The 20,677-nt window shown below is 38.4% G+C and overlaps 2 protein-coding genes across 4 annotated transcripts; both read right to left on the bottom strand.

Annotated features, from left to right (window-relative positions):
• Nucleotides 1-1,249: 1,249 nt before the first annotated feature.
• On the bottom strand, nucleotides 1,250-11,259 carry LOC112092292 (aspartate aminotransferase, cytoplasmic-like). Of its 2 annotated transcripts, XM_024168093.1 has the most exons (12): nucleotides 11,056-11,259; nucleotides 10,846-10,917; nucleotides 4,608-4,669; nucleotides 4,418-4,501; nucleotides 4,149-4,245; nucleotides 3,937-4,057; nucleotides 3,522-3,685; nucleotides 2,804-2,941; nucleotides 2,533-2,654; nucleotides 2,071-2,165; nucleotides 1,844-1,964; nucleotides 1,250-1,504 (listed from the first exon to the last, which is right to left on the bottom strand). In XM_024168093.1, exons 1-12 carry the CDS (start codon nucleotides 11,179-11,181, stop codon nucleotides 1,420-1,422), a joined length of 1,287 nt encoding a protein of 428 aa, XP_024023861.1. In that variant the 5' UTR covers nucleotides 11,182-11,259; the 3' UTR covers nucleotides 1,250-1,419. The 2 variants fall into 2 exon arrangements, with proteins under 2 accessions (XP_024023861.1, XP_024023862.1); XM_024168094.1 differs by lacking the exons at nucleotides 1,250-1,504; nucleotides 1,844-1,964; nucleotides 2,071-2,165 and adding an exon at nucleotides 2,172-2,261.
• Nucleotides 11,260-15,461: 4,202 nt separating this feature from the next.
• LOC21390670 (eukaryotic translation initiation factor 3 subunit L) lies at nucleotides 15,462-19,366 on the bottom strand. 2 transcript variants are annotated; one of them, XM_010101966.2, is made up of 7 exons: nucleotides 18,679-19,366; nucleotides 17,652-17,983; nucleotides 16,931-17,273; nucleotides 16,523-16,671; nucleotides 16,323-16,416; nucleotides 15,941-16,012; nucleotides 15,462-15,799 (listed from the first exon to the last, which is right to left on the bottom strand). In XM_010101966.2, the coding sequence occupies exons 1-7, from the start codon at nucleotides 19,237-19,239 to the stop codon at nucleotides 15,695-15,697; spliced, it is 1,656 nt and encodes a 551-aa protein (XP_010100268.1). In that variant the 5' UTR covers nucleotides 19,240-19,366; the 3' UTR covers nucleotides 15,462-15,694. The 2 variants fall into 2 exon arrangements, with proteins under 2 accessions (XP_010100268.1, XP_024023843.1); XM_024168075.1 differs by having other exon boundaries at nucleotides 15,717-15,853.
• Between the last annotated feature and the right edge of the window lie 1,311 nt (nucleotides 19,367-20,677).

The raw sequence follows: 20,677 nt of genomic DNA, 5'->3' as shown, positions 1-20,677 counted from the left end.
ATTGCGTCTTGTGGTATTCTCACAATACAAACGGGTGTTTGTCTCATAAAATATGATGGAAATGCACCATAAAATTTTATTGTATAGATTATCCTTAGATTACCAAAAATTATAGTTGTTTACGTCTCGATTTCAATTTTAATCTTATATCGTCTTTTATCCTGATTATTGATCCAGTCTGACCTGACTTTTGTATTCTAATGTCACTTTGATCTAAATCATGTCCTTACACTGGTTTAACCTTAATTGAGTTCCATCCCAACCATGACTCAATCTCGTCCCTGACTCGACTTAATCACAACCTCAACCTTGAGATATGTGAAGGGAAAAAACATGAGAGATAAACTTAAAAGAACAAAATAAAATTATAAAAAAAAAGTAAAATAGAATTGTATTGAAAAAAAAAAAAAAATATATATATATATATATATAACATAAATTGTGTTAGTTTGCCATTTGTATGCAGTACAGCAATCTTGCTAAACATTATCATTGTATCAATGTAAATACACACAAAGAGGCGTTTACCTAATAATTGGATTATAAGTTAAGAAAATCGTTGCCTCAAACGTACTGTTTTATGACGCTAGTAGCCATATATAAATATTTCCACTAGAAAAAATAAACTATTGATAGTTTTCTATTTTCAATAATAAAATCTGTATTAAAAATTATCTATTGTGCATATTTTTTTTTAGTCTGATGTGATTTTCACCAAATCACGGTCATAAACGACTCTATCGGAGAAAGTCCTTATAAATATTAGCCAAAAAGGAAAATGAAAAAATGACCAACTTGGCAACTTCTAGTGAACTAGATTATTGAGATATAGATGTAAATGACCTTTTTTTTAAGATTTAAAAAAAAAAAACCGAAACTTTGTAAAATTAACAAAATGGTTGTTTCTTTATTAACTAAATAGTCAATCAATGATTAACCATCACTGATTGACCAACGGTCAATTGCTCATTGACTTAAATTTATTACTGATTAACTCAATAATTTTTATTATTAATCAATATTAGTTAATAATTAGTTAACATCAATTAGTAATTAATCAATTTCAAACAACAAATTATATGTTTGTAAATGATAAATTATTGATAAATTATAATAATGAATAGATGAACCACTAATTGACTATTGAAAAAGGCCATTTTGTTAAAATAAAAAAAGTTCAGCCACTTATTTAAAAAATAAAAAGTTCGGTCATTTATTAAAAAAAATAGTTAAAAAAAAAGCCATTTTCCTTTATTTTCTTTTTCTTTTTTGAACTGATTACATTGAATATCCGAATAAAATAACAATAATAGCTAGAGCCGAGTATTTAATTCTTCGAAGGTGAAAAAAGAAAGGGGAAAAAAAGGGAACAAACTAACAAAATTGACCAACAATTGGATTGTTAATGCTGACGGTAACTTAAACACCACGAGTAACAGCTGCATGAATAGCATCTGCTAGATGAGGCACTGTATTAGAGCCTAGACCAGCAATATTAATCCTCCTGCAAAATTTTACGAAAAATAAAGTCTTAAATAAGTTCAGGATACATATACCCATTTATGCGTCTGTCTGTGTTTCTATAATATCATGAAGTGCCACTGTGCCAAAAAATCAGATATTAGAGAGATAAGAACACAACTAATTTCTAAACTAGTGCAAAAGGAGCAACAGTTTTGAGAGCAAATAAAGCATTTTGACATAACTATGATTACTTATCATTGCTACCGAAAAAGGGATTTGAAATTCTATATTTATACCAGATTTCCTTTTGGTTACTGCATATTTTGTTTAATGCTAGTTTTTCAACAAAGAAGTTGAGGAAAATATACTGTTAGCTCACCCGTCTGACGAGAGGTAGATGTGGTATTCTTTAGTAATGAAGGCAACTTGATCTGGAGTTAATCCTGTGAAAGAATACATTCCCACTTGCCTGCTTATGTGACTCCAGTCACCAGCCGTGCCTGTGAAATTTCAGAGGGAGATGTTTCAACACATGAGAGAGAATGAGAGAGAGAGAGAGAGAGAGAGAGGACAAAATGAGTTAAACAAGTAAAGATTTGGTTTTGCCTCTATCACGCAGAGCATCAACAAGCTTTCGTCGCATACTGACAAGGCGGTTAGTCATTGTCTTCAAGTTACTACTCCACTCGTTGTACATATCCCTGCAATTAAGCATCTATTCGCTTTGAAGTACTGATTTCCCACGTCAAGCCTTACGTATTTCACGTTGTTTGTTTACCAACCGGTTTGGATTTTTACTTCCAAATCAGTGTGCATATGCAGCAAAGAAACAACCTTTCAAATTCAGTATTTTCTCTACATATATGAATACATATAATCTTTATTGTGACGTAAGAAAAGAAGATACCAGAATAGCGTTTCCTGTCACTCTTAATAACCTGCTTGGACCATGCGAAAAGGAGTATATATATGTTGTGTTCTAAATAGCTAAAATTAGTCTCCTCCACGTTTAGATCGTCTTATACAAGGCAGCGACAAAATGACTTTCTAGTTTCTTTTATTTAATACCTGTCCTTGAGGATAGCAGTCACTATGGAAGCACCATGAATAGGAGGGTTAGAATACGAGGGTCGGATCAGAATTTTCTGCTGGCTCTCGACCTTCCTAGCCACTTCTGCTGTCTTGCAGACCTACTAAATGGTAAACATTCATTAGACATCTTATTCACCAAATAACCATTGAAGTAGATAACAGGAGTTAGGAAAAGAAAAAGTAACAAAACGTATTAATGTTCTTTAAACGACATGACTAACTGCTAAAGAGATGATCTTAGTCTTACAATGCTAAGTGCACCAACACGTTCCCCGTAGAGTCCCATGTTCTTTGAATATGACTGAGCTATAAGGCACTCACCACCATCAGCCACAAATAAACGTAGCGGCCATGCATCTGCATCCAGGTCTCCACTAACTAAGCCCTAAGACAGTTCAGGAGACGAAGGTTAATGAGATCAGAATAGTAGACGACTAGAACCTTTTTCTTTTTGTTTTTTAATCTTGCTATAAGTTCGGATCTTTGGTTAGCCTCGCACAAAAATGGGACAGGTCATAAATTTGTGCAATATTTTTGCACAAGAATGGATAACTATTTTATTTAATTGAAAATGTATTAAGATAGAGACACAAGGGCCAGTGATATTTATCAAGATCATAGTTGTATAGTCCTCAATGTGATGACCCTAGCTTTTCGGAAAGTGGGAGATTGTTGGGATTGATGACCAAAAGGCATATGATGTTATGATTTGGTGTCATGTTTTTTATCTGCAGTTTCCCAAAATTCAAATTTAGACAGTTATGTTTGAAAAAAAATTGGATTTTTCTAAAAGCAGATATTTGACTTCTGAATACAACTCACAAGTGTTTGTACAACCGACCACAGTGGTAGAGTCACTCGAATCCACACTCTCTTGGTGAGGATTCAGGCTCCCACAGAGTTTAATTAACACAAAAAGGCGTGCAATCTAAAATGCTCTAAGATTCAATGTAGAAATATCCCACCTGATAAGCAGAATCAAAAAAGGGCAACAACCCTTTTGATCTCATCAAAAGTCTTATTTGCTCCCACTGTGAAATTGTTGGATCAACACCAGTTGGGTTATGACCACATGCTTGGAGAAGTACAATAGCTCCAGGTGACGCCGAGGAAAGGTCTTCCATTAAGCCTGTATCCAAAGCCCCAGGCAATCATCTCAACTCCCAAGTTGGCAATGGAAATAGACGTTGCCGGTTGCCCACATGATGTGAGCCATTAAAATAAACAAGGTACAAGTGAACAATGATACATAAAAGCAGCTCAAATATATACAATTATTGATACTGCAAACGAAGTGATAGACAATTTACATAAAGACGGTATTATCAACAAGATAAATGATACACAAAAGTAGCTTAAATACTAGACAATCCTCCAGACCTTGAAAATCCAGCCCACATGTTGTTGGGTCATAATACCGGTATGTCTTCACTACTAGACCAACAGAGGTGAAAAAATTTGGGTGGTTTGGATATGTCTGATCGGGAATGTATACTGTTTGCTGCATAATAAGCGAAAAACAAAGGGGATTCAACTCTAATTCAGAACCAAATCAAGGATGAAAATTTGGCAAATAGACAAGTGCTCATTACACGGTAATGTTTCGCCAAAAACTCAGCCCCAAGACTCAGTGAGCCACAACCAGCTACACCCTGGACAGTAGTCACTCTGTTCTCTTTGATAGCAGGGCTACTCCCACAGCAACACATGATTCATGAAATTAGTAAAATCATTTTTTTTTCAATTCAGATTCAGAGAATACTATTTCAATTTGCCATAGAAAGGAAGCTTTACCACATTTAAGTCTGATAAGGTGAATTATCTAAAAAATAAATTGCCAATTAGATTAGTACTTGATTACCTGTCATTGCCCAAAATGAGCTTGGCACTCAATTCATTGAATTCTGGTATTCCAGTTATAGGAAGATATTCTTTATTTGCGGACCTAAATCATGCATAGCATAAGTGTGCAGTTTAAGCACCAGTTCATGCAAACTCACTACATTTATAGATAAAAAATAATAATAACAAAATAAATAAATAAACTATACCGATTATTGGCTAGAAGCTGCTCCGCTCGTCTAACCACGTCCAGAATAAAAGGTTTTCCATCCTGTTTTGTTGTCACACCATCAAATTCCAAAAAGAAATTGAATTGGTTGCACAAGAACAAATCAGCAGAGTCATGTGTAAGGGCATTTTAAACAGAATTTTAGGCACTTTTGCCCCTAAACGTTTACAATTTGACAAGTTTTCTACTAAATTTTTTATTTTGACATATTACCCCCAATATTATATAGTATTGCCGAACACTCCAAACCGATGGCTGGTAAAATTTAACAGAAACACCCTCATTCATGTCATGTGAGCCCGTAAGAAAGCAGCACTAATTCCAGATGAAGACGGAGCACGTCGTTGGTCGTGCCATTAACATTCTTAGTCAATTTAGAAGTAAATCTACAACATTTTTTTAAAAGAAAATTGTATTTAATTAAAAACTGATAAACAGTCATCTCAGTGCAATGCTAATGACCCATTAGAGGGACGGACGCACGCTTGAGACCTAAAAACAGGAGAACACCTCGGCACACTAATAACGAGCACACATAAAGCCCAAATGACAATTTATCAATTCGCTGACAGTTAAGGGGGGTAAAATGATAAGCACGAACAGAGTCTAGCAATTTCCAGTCAATCTACTACTTGAATTATGCACAACGAATTACAATCAAGCTCAGCGAGCTAAATCAATGGCAGAGAATTACAAAAACTACATAAACTATGACCTAGGTATGGGGGTGTTCGAGTGACCCCGTGCACTCCCAAATTCTAGATTATCACAGGAAATTCAAGATCCCCCTAAGAATCCCCCTCTCTTGCTATTTATACAATCCTTATTCCTGTAACGAACTTTCCCCCTAAACCTACAGAGTAACCACTAACATGCCAGCTCACACACAACTGGCCAGCTCAGCTTCTTGCTCTGCCAATTCATCCCCCTGCCCACTGTTATTCCCTGCATCCGCCACTCCCCTCTCCCGAGTCTTCCTCCTCACATATCGTAAAGGAGGCTTATCATTACTCCCGCCCCAAAAACGCACATTGTCCTCAAGGTGGAAATCAGGAAACTGACGATCAATGGCCCCATAGGACTCCCGGGTTGCATCATGCTCCGGCTGATGCTCCCACTGGATTAAGACTTCGGACTCGGAATGCCCTCCCACCACACGCTGGCGCACACCCAGAACCGCTGCAGGCGTGCCACACAGCTCCAAATCACCGGACAACTGTGGCAGAACCGTAGATGTAAACTGGCCACTGCCAATCGCACGGCGAAGCTGAGAAACGTGAAACACCGGATGGATGGCCGCCCCTTCCGGTAGGCAAAGACGATAAGCCACAGGCCCCACACGAGCGGCAATCGAAAAAGGGCCATAAAACCTCGGACTTAACTTCTCATTGCGGCGTCGAGCCAAAGAAACCTGTCGGTAAGGGCGCAACTTAAGGTACACTAAATCACCAACCTCAAACTGCACATCACGGCGTTTCCCATTAGCCACCGCCTTCATTTGTTGTTGAGCACGCAACAAATGAGACTTGAGTACGTCCAACATGGCATCCCTGTCCTGCAATTGCCGGTCCACTGAATCCACCAAGGATGTTCCCACCCCATAGCGCAAAAGCGGCGGAAGGGACCGGCCATAGACCACCTGAAAAGGAGTGGTGTGCGCAGCCGTATGAAACGAAGTATTATACCAATACTCCGACCAAGCCAGCCATTTATACCATTTGGCGGGTCGTTCCCAAGTAAAACAACGCAAATAGGTTTCGACACACCTATTCACGACCTCGGTTTGGCCATCCGTCTGCGGATGGTAAGCGGTGCTGCGCGCGAGAGTAGTTCCCATTTGCTTGTGAAGTTCAGTCCAGAAGTGACTCAGAAAAATCCGGTCTCGGTCTGTTACAATCGTCCTAGGAACTCCATGGAGGCGCACCACCTCTCGTATAAAACTCCTAGCTACCAACTCCGCTGTGAACGGGTGTTTCAAGGCAATGAAATGTCCATATTTGCTAAGCCTGTCCACAACAACCAAAATAGTATCGTATCCCTCCGAACGGGGCAATCCCTCTATAAAATCCATCGAAATGTCCTCCCACACTCGATCGGGTATAGGCAAGGGTTGCAACAGTCCACTAGGTGCTAACGTAGAGGTCTTGCAACGTTGGCATACGTCGCACGCAACCACATACGAGATCACATCTTTTTTCATCCCTGACCAAAACCAGTCCGCCGCCAAACGTCGGTAAGTCTTTAGAACTCCCGAATGTCCCCCAAGAACCCCATCATGGTACGAATGAAGGAGTCTAGGAATGAAAGACGAACCTCGAGGAACCACCAACCTGCCCTCAAACATCAGCCGCCCCTGTCCAAAGGAGTAACCAGGGTGCGCGTCGGACTGAAGCTGTAAATCGGCAATGATCTGGCTAAGCTTTCCGTCCTGCCTTACCTGGTGCTGCAACTCTTGCGTGTCCACAATGGACGAGACCAACAGGGCACTAAGTCCGGGCGAGTAAACAACCCGAGATAGCGCATCCGCAGCCCGGTTTTCCTGCCCAGGCTTGAATTGGATTTCGAAATCATACCCCATCAACTTTGTAAGCCACTTTTGATGCTCCACACTGACCAGGCATTGCTCCAACAAGTACTTAAGGCTTCGCTGGTCAGTTCGGATCACGAAATGACAGCCGAGCAAGTAAGGACGCCATTTTTGCACCGCCAACACAATGGTCATAAGCTCTCGTTCATACACCGATTTCCCTTGACCCCGCAAGGAAAGGGCCTGGCTAAAATATGCAATGGGTCGCTGATCCTGCATCAATACAGCCCCCACCCCATACCCTGAAGCATCAGTTTCCATCACAAAAGGTTTCGAGAAGTCAGGAATAGCTAACACCGGCACGGTCGTCATAGCATGCTTCAAGCGAGAAAAAGCTAGTGTGGCCTCTTCCGTCCATTGAAACCCATCTTTCCGCAAAAGATTTGTCAGGGGGCCAGCAATGTGACTATACCCCGCAACAAACTTACGGTAATAGCCCGTCAAACCCAAGAATCCTCGCAAATCTCGTACCGTAGTCGGAGTTGGCCAATTCAGCATTGCCTCAATTTTTGCCGGATCCGCCGACACGCCCCTGCCGGAGACGATGTGTCCCAAGTACTCCAAGGACTGCTGGCCGAAGCTACATTTATTTCCATTTGCAAACAATTGGTGCTGCTGCAACACCCCTAACACTTGGTCCAAGTGAATAACATGCTCCTCCAAGGTTCGGCTGTAAACGAGTATATCATCGAAAAAAACCAATACGAACTTTCGAAGGAAAACTCGCAACACCTCATTCATGAGGGACTGAAATGTTGCTGGAGCATTGGTAAGGCCGAATGGCATCACCAAAAACTCATAATGGCCCTCATGGGTACGAAAAGCGGTCTTGGGCACGTCCTCCGATTTGACTCGGATTTGGTGATACCCCGATTTAAGGTCAATCTTTGAAAAGATTGCTGCCCCGTGGAGCTCATCGAGGAGCTCATCAATTATCAGAATAGGAAAACGATCCGGTACCGTCTCTTTGTTTAGAGCCCTGTAATCCACACAAAATCTCCAACTCCCGTCTTTTTTTTTAACCAAGAGGACAGGGCTAGAATAAGGGCTCACACTTGCCCGAATAATTCCCGCAGCCAACATTTCACCTACCAATTTTTCAATTTCCTCTTTCTGGACTTGAGGATATCGATATGGATGCACATTAATCGGGGAAGTCCCTGCCTTCAACACAATCGCGTGATCCTTTGCACGCTCCAGGGGTAACCCCGCAGGCCGCAGGCATCTCAAACACCGAAGATCTTTGGTGTAATACCTCCTCCAACTCCCTAGGTACCATCCAATCTCCTTCCCGACCACTCAACTCTAAATTATTCCATTCCAACCACAACCCCTGTCCTTCCTGACTAAAGGCTCTATGTAAAGCCTTTAAAGACACTGAAGTCTTATTCAAGCCAGGATCCCCTCTCAAAGTTATCTGCCGATTCCCCACGGTAAACTTCATGGACAGATTCTTCCAATTCACCGTCGTAACCCCCAACGTCTCTAGCCACTGAATGCCAAGAATCATGTCTGAACTTCCCAATTCCAACGGTAAAAAATCCTCTACAATTTTGATTTCCTGCAAAGTGACCCTGACCCCTCTACACACCCCCTCTCCCTTGACGGACAACCCAGCCCCCATCACCACACCATAGTCACAAGTTCGGTCCATCGATAATTCTAATTGCTTTACTAGATCAACGGAAACAAAATTATGTGTGGCACCACTATCAATTAAAACGATTACCTCTCGTCCTCGCAGCATCCCCTTGAGTTTCATGGTTCTCGGAGATGTTAATCCGACCACCGAATTTAGGGATAGCTCGACCACTTCTTCTTCCACTTCCGTTTCTGCTCCGTCTTCTTTTTCCCTTGCTTCTTCCTCTTCCTGAACGATGAGTACTTGTAACTCCCGGTTGGGACACCGGTGTCCAAAAAAATATTTCCCATCGCAACGGTAGCACAAGCCCTTGTCCCTCTTCGCCTGAAGCTCCGCATCCGTAAGTCTCCGGAATGGCGCCGTCCCGTTGGCCGCGTCCCTGGGCTTTTCCGTCGCCGTCGAGGAACGTCCCACCGCCACAACCGGAGTCGTGTTCCTAGATCCTCCACTGAAAGGCTGACTTCCCCTCAACCCATTCCCAGACAAAGCCGAGCCTCCTCTGGACCAAGAATTAAATGTAGAAGTTTGGGCCTTGGGCCCGCGGACCAGCAGATTACGCTCCTCCACCCGTTGGGAGAGCTCCATGATCCGGCCCAACCCATTAGGCTTCAGCATTCGTATCTCCGCCCTTACCTCTGGTTTTAGTCCATTCACAAAGGCACTCTCCAAGACCTGCTCTGAAACTTCTGTTAACGGCGCAGCCAAGGTTTCGAACTGCCGGCGGTACTCCCTCACCGTGGTCTCCTGGTGCAAGGACAAAAACTTCTCGCAAAGAGTACCCTCTTAAGTCGAGCGGAACCGTTCCAGAAGCATCCTCTTCATTTCTGTCCAATCACGGATCGCCCGCCTCCGGTCTTCCCACTGGAACCAGGCTAAGGCTTCTCCCTCAGGTTCACCACCGCCACATCCAATTTCTCCATCTCTGTCAACCGATTCATGAAGAAGAATCTCTCAGCCCTAAATATCCAGCCGTCTGGATTTTCGCCGTCGAAGACCGGCATCTCAACTCTCCGAGTACGGAATTCTGTGCGATTTCCTCCCTCCCGCCAATTCATCGGCCTCTCCCCCATTTCCGCCATAGGATCCGACTGTTCCGCCGGAATTCCGTTTTCCGCCTCCGGCGACTCTCGATCTGTGGAATTCCGTTGTTTCAACAACTCATCCATCCTCGTAAGTAACAATTCTAGACCTTGCTCCAATCGAGGAATCTTTCCAACATCCTCGCGCATCGCCTCCATCTCCCTCAGCAATTCCTCCCTACTCGCCTCCGTATTATCCTTGTCGCGATCGTCCGCCCTCCTCGTCATCCCCGGAAAAGTGCTCTGATACCAATTGATAAGCACAAACAGAGTCTAGCAATTTCCAGTCAATCTAATACTTGAATTATGCACAACGAATTACAATCAAGCTCAGCGAGCTAAATCAATGGCAGAGAATTACAGAAACTACAGAAACTATGACCTAGATATGGGGGTGTTCGAGTGACCCCGTGCACTCCCAAATTCTAAATTATCACGGGAAATTCAAGATCCCCCTAAGAATCCCCCTCTCTTGCTATTTATACAATCCTTATTCCTGTAACTAACTTTCCCCCTAAACCTACAGAGTAACCACTAACATGCCAGCTCACACACAACTGGCCAGCTCAGCTTCTTGCTCTGCCAATTCATCCCCCTGCCCACTGTTATTCCCTGCATCCGCCACTCCCCTCTCCCGAGTCTTCCTCCTCACATAGGTAAATCGTAAAGGAGGCTTATCATAAAAATGCTAAAATTTTATCTACTCCCTTGGACTTGTCAAATAAAACCAGCTTTTTTGTCAAAGAAACCAGCTTATTATCAATTAAAGCAAGCGCCAAAATTGGTTTGATGGGTTTATATGATTTATCAAGAAATTCACTTTATCTAGCACTATTTCTAGTTCTATCATACTGGAGCAAAAGAATGAAACATGCTGAATTAGACTTCCAAAGTGAGAAATGAGCTTTACCTCACTTCTGTAAACTCCAACACCCAAATTCAGCTTCAATGGGCTGGAATCTTTGGCGTAGGCAGTCATAACCTGTTGTCCAAAAAAAACAAAAACAAAAACAAAGGGTACTGAATTTTTAAGCCATTTTGATGATATTATTATTATTTTCATCGAAGGAATTAGTTCAAAAAGGAGAAGATAATAAGGAATAGAGTAGAGAGAATTTACGGCATAAATCGCAGGGTCAGGAACAAGAGGGAGATGTGAAAATGAAGAACCGCCATTTTGTTGGCACTCCGAACTTGAAGAAGACGCAGAGAGATTTTCCGTCCGATCAGAGCTCAGAGAATTCATCGCCGAGAGAGAGAGTCAAGAGCAGACTCTCGCTGACCTCCTGAGTAACTTTTTTTACCCCTCAACTTTTCGTGCTTTGACAAATTACCCCAAATTTGTCACAGTGTTACAAATGTGGGTCTTATATTTCTTTTGAATTAGTGATTTTGTGCATTTGCCTTCTAAACTTATAAAGTTTTAGTAATTTGTCCTCTGAACTATTAATTTTGATATTTCACCTCCCAAATTGTGAAATTATTAAAATGTGCCTCATTTTACCAGTTTTATCATGGATTGAGAGTTGATTATATTATAACGGATCTTTAAATTGTTGGGTGAATTATTAAAATTAAAAATTTAAGAAGTAAGTTATCAAAACTCTAAAAGTTGAGGAGCTAAAGGTACAAAATACTCGATAATTATCCATGCAATCTTTATGTTTTCGGCATTTTACTCCCTAAAGCTCTTTTATTTTATGATTATTATTACAAGTGTACCTGAATTTTAGAGTCATTCTTAATTTATTCTCTGAACTTTAAAAATTCTCATTTTACCTCATGAACTTTAAATTGTTCTCACTTAACCTCCTCTGTTGTAATTTCCGTTAAAATCATACGGAAAAAGAAAAGATGTTAAGTGATTGATATGTGGTTCTTATATGTTTGTTTTTAACAGAAATACAACGCGATTGCATTACTCTCTTTTATTCTATCATTTTTTAACAGAAATGAACAACTCAAAATTTATGAGGCAAAATGAGAGTTTTTAAAATTTAAGTAATAAACTGAAAATGACCCTAAAATTTAAAGGCATCAGTGATAATAATCTTTTATTTTATCACCAATTATTCAACTTCATAAATCTAGGTACATTGTAATTGCTTATCAAATTAAAAGAACTAATTACCTTGAAAGCATAAAAGCTTTTTAAGAAAGATAGAAAGTGCCATTTTGCAAATCTAAATTAATGATCCCCTTAGTTTAAATTTGAGGATTGAAAAGAAGGTAAATATTACAATATTATCTTAAGAACGCAATTTGTCTGAAATTGGGTAGTGAAGAAGCCTCTTAAATAAGTTCTTACTAAGTGAAACACATGCATTACGCACTTGGATCTAACTTTAATTCACTGTTCGGTCAATGGTATAATTGGGATTTTAAAAAAAATCCCATTCCAAGCACGACCAACTTTTCGATCATGGGTGAATTTTGCAAAACACTACTTAAAATTTGATGATCAAATTGTAAAACTCAAAAATAAAAGTTGTAAAGATTTTTTTTTTTTTTTTTTTTTTTTTTAAGAAATTAGCATACCACATCCCAATTGAACCTGAAGAAAATTGTTTCAACCACGGCGACTTCCAACATAAGAAGAAATCAAATGGAGAAAATGTACTACATAAAACCTGGTTAAGGATCAAATGAGCAGCAAATTTTTTGCTGTAGTTTTCTGTAATGACTTTGCAACTGAAGTAATAAGATCTTGTGATTTATTTTTATGAGAATTATAACTTCAATAATTCATAGTGAACGTGTATGAAAATTGGTTAAAAAGAGAGAGCAAATTCTTCCAAAAACTACTGTACATGCTAGAAATAACTAATGGAAAAACGAGCATATTGTGAAAAATTGAGGTTATGAGAAAGGATGCTATGCAAAGAATGGAACCATTGGGGGAGTTAGCAACTACGTGGCCGAAGATTGTGCTCAAGCACACTGCAATTCCCACACCTAAACATGCATATATAAACCTGTCAACACAAATTAGCAGTTGTAATTAATTCCCAAAATTTGATTTGGAAATTCACAAAGCACTAGACTAAAAAGAATCACATAAGTTAATTAATTAGCTATACACACACACACAATATATATATATATATATTGTATTTGTGTAACACATTTTTTTTAATAATTATTTCAGGAAAATTTGAATTTTATAGGGATAACAAAATAAGGTGATGAGTGATCACCACAACTAAAAAGTGCAGCACCGACACTTGTGAGAGAGAGCAGGGAAAAAAGAAAAAAAAAAACATTTGGACTTTTTTTTAGAAGGAAGGATAACAAAAGAAACATTTAGGCTTGAGATAAAAATAACCTTGAAAGATAAGTTTCCATTTAGCTGGAGAAAAAGAATAAAAAAGAGGACAAGATCAAATACCATGGTTTAGGCAAGTACAAGACAGTGGGAAGATCAGCTAGTCCCAAATGCCATTTCTTGAGGAGCCAAAGTGAGTAAATGATCATGGCAACGCCACACAGATTGACCAAAAGGTTCACAGCTCTCATGGACTTGTGCAAGCAACATCTTGCACATCTTACCATTTCTTTTCTCTAATATAACGTTTGGCCAAGTAAATGTTTTAATTATGTGTGCCCAATTCCTTACAATGATCTTATTATGTTACTTGGTAGGTGCCCATGATATATATATATATATATATTTGTATATATGTATGGTATGTTTATGTAAGAATTTAGAAGAGAATCATTGCTATCCACTCATTTTATATGGAAGAGAACTTATAAGCATATGTAAAAGACTACGTCTATGAAGTTGATGAAGCAATCAAACAGTCGAGTGGTTCAACTTTGGAACTCGCTCTGTCCTATTTCTAAACTATCTTAGAGAGAGGAGAGAGAGAGAGAGTTGCAAAGTTGAAGGTTGGGTTGAGTGTGTATTCACTCACACCTAACATTCAAACATACCACTAAAACACACTTGGCGGCGATTTTCCCATTATGAAGTAATTTCACTCTTTTAAAATGACCGAAATAAACTTGCGAGCATAACAAACAATATATATCTATTATTAGTTTATTATATTAAGCCCAATTGGCAACCTCTAGGATATAAAGAAACAGGAATAAACAAATTCTTCGAATACCTTCTTTCAATTATTATTCCTTTTTATTATTATTATTACTTTCCATGGAAATGGTTCAAAATATTACTCTATAATGATTTATGTAATGATTTGAGACCGAATAATGATTTATGGAAAAATAAAGAGAGAGATAGAGAGAGTAAACTTTATTTGTTCGAGCTTCAAAGTTCATTAGTATTTAACGGCGTAATATTGTTAGGTTGTGTCATGTGTGAAACCTCTTCATGATTGTACACATTTTTCCGTCCACCGCATAATAACCTTTTCAAGAGTACTTTAGGCATTCTACATATACCCATAGGCAGTCTACACTTGTATCACTTTGCCAAATTTTTGTGCTATATAAAGAATTCTTTTAGGGGAGTCAGCTCTATAAAGATTTCTCAGGGCAATTGCATTTTTTTGAAAGAGGAGAGGTGTCTTGTAAGACAATATGTAAGATGCTAGAACATTTCTTACCTTTTCTCTAATTATCATAAAACTCTATGATAAAAAGAAACATAGCTCTCGCATGGCGCGTCAAGAACAAACTACTATAAATCTATTATTACATTATCATATTAGTATTGTTATTATTAAGGGGTATAATTCCCAAAAGATGCATTTGCAGCTGTTGTATACTCATAAACATGCTAAAAAACTCCTCAACTTCAGCACAAGGCTATATGCGTGTGCGCGTGTTGCGACATCAAATCACATTTCTCTCTGGGAGAACACGTGGAAATGATAGCAGACAGACAATATTGCAAGCTGGGAGAGAATGATACAAGCAAGCAGGTTTTCCCTCCGTTTGGAGCAAAAATTTATGCCTTAATTCAAATCATGATTCATGATTCGTTATAATATTTTCTCTCACAAAAAACACATAAATTAAAAAAAATTTTGAATCATAATTCTAAATCCCAAACATTCTTGATCTAACCATACCAAGATGTCCAACCATTTGTGCAAGTATTGAACTAGAAGTGGCGACTGCCCAGTCATCAGAATTTTGACCATCTAATCAATCTCAAAAATGGTTGAGCAGGTTGTCTTCGTGAACAAAATACCGACCACCTACTCTGTACTAAACTTTTAAAAAAGGAACAAAATATAAGAAGACGTTTGGTTCATGAATTAGAATCATAAGATTAGAGTTATTTTCGATTTACGTGTATTTTTAAAAAAAAAATACTGTAACGAACCATAAATCATAATTCGAATCAGGTACGAGTCTCCCAACCAACCAACCCCAAGACTACATTATGAAGCCTAAGGTGGGACCCACGCTGCATTAAGCAGCGCCTTTAACCATCCTAAGTCACATTAGCCACACAAGTATACCAGGAAGAAAAAAAAAAAACGTTTCAGAAATATATTAATTTCATCGAAAAAATTGCAAGTTGCAGGCAATTTTGCTACCAAAAATACCTTTGCAAAAACCCCATAAGGGGAGGATTTTTTCATCTCTTAATCAAAAGTTGCTAAAGCAAAAGGCTGAAAATTATATATCTAAAGAGCCAACTACTTTCACTTGTACAAGATTTGTATATGGCTGAGAAATAGACGAATAAAAAAGGGGATAAAATAAAATTAAAAATAACCAAAATCATCAACTGAAAAGAGAAAAGACGAGCAGAACGGTTAACACCAACTCTTAGCAATTCATTTATCCAGATTATTCACGAACCCTTTCAGCTTTACCCCATCCGGATTATTCGTGAACCCACCCAGCTTTACCGCGTCCAGGCTATTCATTAACCCTTCAAACTGTAATCATTTGGATAAAGAAATAGTTTCCAGATTATTCATCAACTCTTCAAACTGTAATCACGAAATAAAGAAATAGTTTAAGACCAAGTACATGCCATTAGTATGATAGAAAATAGCACAAGATGAAATTGCACATACCTTGACAATCTGACGCAAGAAGTAATCCCCATATTTCTTTGCTGATTTGGAGTCTACCACGAATATCATGTCCTGCAAAAAAGAGAGATTTCCAACAAATTACACAATCCAAAAGCTGATAATAAGCATCAATCTCAAAACTCCTCTCATGTTTGCTTATAACATTTTCTTGAAGGTTAAACTAGTATCAAAGTCTGCAGTAAGATCAACATTATTATATACAAGGAATTGAATTCAGTATATTATGTATGCACCAAAAAAAAAAAGGCCTTCAGACTTCAAGATTGGTTCTAACAGCTGTTTCACTCGAATAAGTAGGTGCTTTCTGAAATTAATTTCTCCATGGACAGAAAAGAATATTAAAGAAACTTAATAAACGTACATCGTCAATGTAGAAATCAACATCAGCATTGGAGATTATTTTTCCATCACTGTCAACAGCATGTGTCTTGTGCTTGTACGTCATCAAGATAGTCCTGCCAGACAAAAGAAGAAAAAGGAAGGAAAAAAAAAAGGGATAAGAATGCAATACACAATTGAAACAAAGAACAAAAAGTTTATTATAGAACCCATAGGGATTACCTCAAGGTGGGTTCATCCACTTCCATGTAGCTCGCTAGTTTCCCGAGAGAGATGGTCGAGTAAACTTTCAAGAAGGTACGGACACCTGATAACAACTGTTGCTGCTTCACTTCATAAAGAAACAATTTCAACTGAAGTCTATAAGCATCCTGCAAAACAAATTGAATTGTGTTACGCATATACAGCTTAAAGCTTTAAACCATAAGGCAACCCCAGAGAGTAAAAACTAAAGTAAAGTCGAAATAAAAGAAAAATGTAATCTTGCTTCGTTCAACTAGTGACCTTTGCATAGTTGTAAAAGCTATTTAACTACATGAAATGGATTATTTCATTTAGAATGTTCCCAGTCTCAAATTAGCAAAGATAAGCAGAGTATGATCTACGAGGAGAATCCAATCTCTTGAATACCTGATTGTAATTTACAAGAGGCTCCTCAAAACTTGGAGCCGAAGGGGTAATGAACTTTGGACATGCATATGAGAAGAGCTCGTCATAAATTGCAAATGCCTCATCATCATATCTTTGCATTCTAATCATCTTTTCACCATACTTCTCTCGCAACTGAGCATTTACAGTAACTTCGTCAACAAGCTTCATCTGGGGGCAAAGTGAAAGGCAAATTGCCAACAAGGCATACATCTGTTCGTTCTTCTTCAAAATCTGCTCAAACTGTGGAGATTTATGATGGTAATTTTTAGCTCTATGGATGTACAAGAGAATCTTGTTGAATTCACGAATTGCATCTGTGTACCTGTACAAAAAAATATTCCACATCAGGCAAGATATGAAGACAAGAAACATCGGACCTAACAAAACCCACTCCTCGGGGAGTGGATCAACAATCGGTATTAATGAAACTTGTAAGAGCCTAGAAGAAGATACTTAGAAATCAGAATCCAATTACTGCTCCACCATGACAAATTTTCTCGTTATGAACATAAAACCTAATGCAATTGACAGTGACTCACCGTGAAATCATAGATAAATCTGATCCACTATGGAATAATTGACAATTCGGATCTTACATCATTACAGATGAAATGAGCCAAAACTAAAAGAATCCCATATTTAAAGATGCAAACACAAGACAGGTTTTAATCACAATGACCAAACAGACAGATTGGCATACCTCCTTAGCATCAGATTAGCAAATCCATAATGATATATTGTGGTAATGTGGCATCCAATAACCGTGTAGTAAACACCTTGTTGACTAATGTCAATTGGAAGCAACCGTTTGAGACCAGTATGATAATCACCCAAAAGACAGTGAACTCGCAGCAACCCCACCATGCTGAAGTATCCCAATACCTTCAAGACATTACTCCCACCATTGTAATCATATCCATCCAAGGAAGTAAACTGTTCAAGCCCTTCCTTCTCTCGCTCGAGAATCTGAATAATCATGGACTTCTCGACAAGCGCTTGCAAGAAGTTGAGCACACCATACACGTTCCATGCCTGTAATCAACATAATTTATCACCTAATAGCATGCAACTGAAACAAAGAGGCACAAAATCTAGAAGAATTTGCAAAGGACAAGTATGCGTATTCATGATTGTGAATGGCAGTGTCTAGAGCTACTCATCAACATATGAATTTTCTTAATTGATTTAATTGATTCACTTAACTTTTTATTCAACTTTCAGAACCCTAAACATAAAAAAATAAAAAAACTGGCTTTATGTTAAACGTATAAGCAGCTAGTATGTTCGACCTTGCTTGGCATTGTTTATGTAGAATAGAAATGAGAAATGCTAGCGTCACCCTCTGTTTTATGCATGATGCTAGCATTTCTCAGATAAATAAATAAATATATATATATATATTGAAAATTAAGCAAGAATTACTTTATGTTAAACCTATAACAATGTTTTCTTTAAGAAAAATGCTGAATTTTTTGTTTTTAGCAAGGAAAAGCAGATGCCGTATTGCCATTCACGTTTTATCAGACAGAGGCCTAAATGCGTCTGAAACCTCCAAGAGCTAAAAATTCTACTAATTCACCAATTGAAGAATATAAAAATTCTACTAATTCTTAAAAATTTGAGAAAAAAAAGAAAATTCGAAAAAAACAACCAGCCAATTGCAAGATATAAGATTCATAAATTTCCTTCAAAACTTAAAAAACCTAACCAAAGCCAACGAGAATTACCTGATCGAACTGTTTCAGAAGCGCAATCTCCTGGTCGGTCTTGTTCTTCATCTTAGCCCTGTATTGGCAAAAGCTCTGGAACTGGTAGACGAACTCATCGACCATATCCCAAAGCCACTGGTTGGGAAGCTGCATGTTGACGACGCCATGGAGCACGACTTGGAAGAGACTGATGTAGTTGTCCCAGGAGTCGATCCTCTGCTTGAGCGTGGGGGTGAGGCGGGCATAGAGGTGGCGGAACCACATCTCACGGTAGAGGAGGCAGAAGACGTGGTCGTTATCGACGCAGGGCGCGACGGCGTCGACGGAGGGCCATGGCGTGTCCTTGAAGAGGCGCTCCGAGAGGGTCTGGAACGACGTCTCGTACATCTGGTGGATCTCGTAGACGTTCTTCTCGCGGATGTGACGATAGAGATGGACGACGAAGGATTTGACGGAATCGGGGACGTAGTTCGGGTCGTAGCCGAGGTCCTGGCCGGAGGAAGGTGTTTGCGAGCCTCGTTGAGTCGCCGAAGACTCTTCGTAGCCGGCGCGAGAGTCATCGTAGTCGTAGGACGCCATTGTTGGAGCTTCAGAAGAATCGGAATGTGGAGTGAGGAGAGTTGCAGAAGGGTATGAGAGGGAGAGAGAGGGAGGTGTGAAGGTGGCGACGTTAGGGTTTATTCTTGACGACTATTGGGATGATAATGGATTTGATGTAGCCCATTGGATTGGATTGGGCTTGGGTTCAGGTTTAGGCCTGACGCTTGAGATAAGGGATAAGGAGGGAAATTAAATAATAACGGAAATAGTAGAAAATAGACAATATGAAAAGCTTAAAGAAGTATATAGGCCAACTATTAGTTATAAAAATTAATAGGTCATAACTTGTTAAGTTATGGTTTATAACTAGATAAGTTATGGATAAACTTGTCGGGTTATGGTTCATAACTAGACAAGTTATGGATAAAAACTGTGATTTATAGACAATAACTTGTCAAGTTATGGTTCATAACTAGACAAATTATGAACGAAAACAGTAATTTGACATATTTATTAACTTATGTAAACTATTAGCTTATTAATTATAATTCATCTCAAGTCTTAGCCTATTTCTCTCTTTCTCCCATTAAATAATTGGTAAATTAATTAGTAAATTATAGCATATTTTTTAAAAATAGTAAATTATAGTATAATTTAATATTTTAAGTTTTAAACATTATTTAAAATTTAAAAATACCTCTAAACTTCCTTGTCCACTTTACTCATCCCTTTAAACATCAATTTGTTTTAAAAAAAGTATTAAATTATAACATATTTTTTAAAATAAGTAAATCATAGTCAAGCCCACCATAGTCGAGACCGGCGGCCGTCTCTAGCGACCAATGATCATTTTTTGGCGATCGGTGATCTTTTTCTGGTGAATGTGTTTCCGACGACCGTTTAATATTGTATTTACCATTTAATATCATATTTACTAGTAAAAACCATATTTACTCAAAAAGACAATCACCGACTTCGGCGACCGTTTAACGTTGTATTTACAGGTAGATACCGTATTTACCCGAAAATTTGACCTCCAACTTCAGAATTTGACCTCCGACTCCGGTAACCGTTTAACATTGTATTTATTGGTAAATATTGTATTTACTAGTGTATATTATATTTATCCAAAAATTCAGGTACTGACTCCAGCGACCGCTTAACACTGTATTTACTAGTAAATATCGTAATTACTAGTAAATATCATATTTATCTGAAAATTCATACACCAAATTCGACGATTGTTTAACACTATATTTACCATTTTTATTCAAAAATACGGTGACCCACTCCGACAATCGTTAAATACTGTATTTACTGGTAAACATAGTATTTAGTAGATTAGAAATTAGATTTAGTGAAGTATTTACTCGAAAATACAATATTTACCAAATTCAAACTCGAATCAGTGCAATATTTACTGATAAACACAATATTTATGAGATTAAGAATTGAATATAATGAAATATTTATCAAT

This window comes from Morus notabilis, unplaced genomic scaffold (genome assembly GCF_000414095.1).
Source record: "Morus notabilis unplaced genomic scaffold, ASM41409v2 Scaffold733, whole genome shotgun sequence".
NCBI classification, from domain to species: domain Eukaryota; kingdom Viridiplantae; phylum Streptophyta; class Magnoliopsida; order Rosales; family Moraceae; genus Morus; species Morus notabilis.
The sequence above is the reverse complement of the archived record's forward strand: the minus strand, read 5'-3'. Positions and strand labels throughout refer to the sequence as shown.

What these genes read in the sequence shown, in the direction of transcription:
- LOC112092292 (XM_024168093.1), bottom strand. Translation starts at nt 11,181, where the DNA reads ATGAATTCTCTGAGCTCTGATCGGACGGAAAATCTCTCTGCGTCTTCT. An exon ending in TTGGAGTTTACAGAAGTGAG is followed by an intron (nt 4,670 to 10,845) that starts GTAAAGCTCATT and finishes ACAACAAAACAG; the next exon opens with GATGGAAAACCTTTTATTCT. An exon ending in TTTTGGCGAAACATTACCGT is followed by an intron (nt 4,058 to 4,148) that starts GTAATGAGCACT and finishes CTTATTATGCAG; the next exon opens with CAAACAGTATACATTCCCGA.
- LOC21390670 (XM_010101966.2), bottom strand. Translation starts at nt 19,239, where the DNA reads ATGGCGTCCTACGACTACGATGACTCTCGCGCCGGCTACGAAGAGTCT. An exon ending in TTCTGAAACAGTTCGATCAG is followed by an intron (nt 17,984 to 18,678) that starts GTAATTCTCGTT and finishes TGTTGATTACAG; the next exon opens with GCATGGAACGTGTATGGTGT. An exon ending in TCTTGCGTCAGATTGTCAAG is followed by an intron (nt 15,800 to 15,940) that starts GTATGTGCAATT and finishes AAATGATTACAG; the next exon opens with TTTGAAGGGTTAATGAATAG.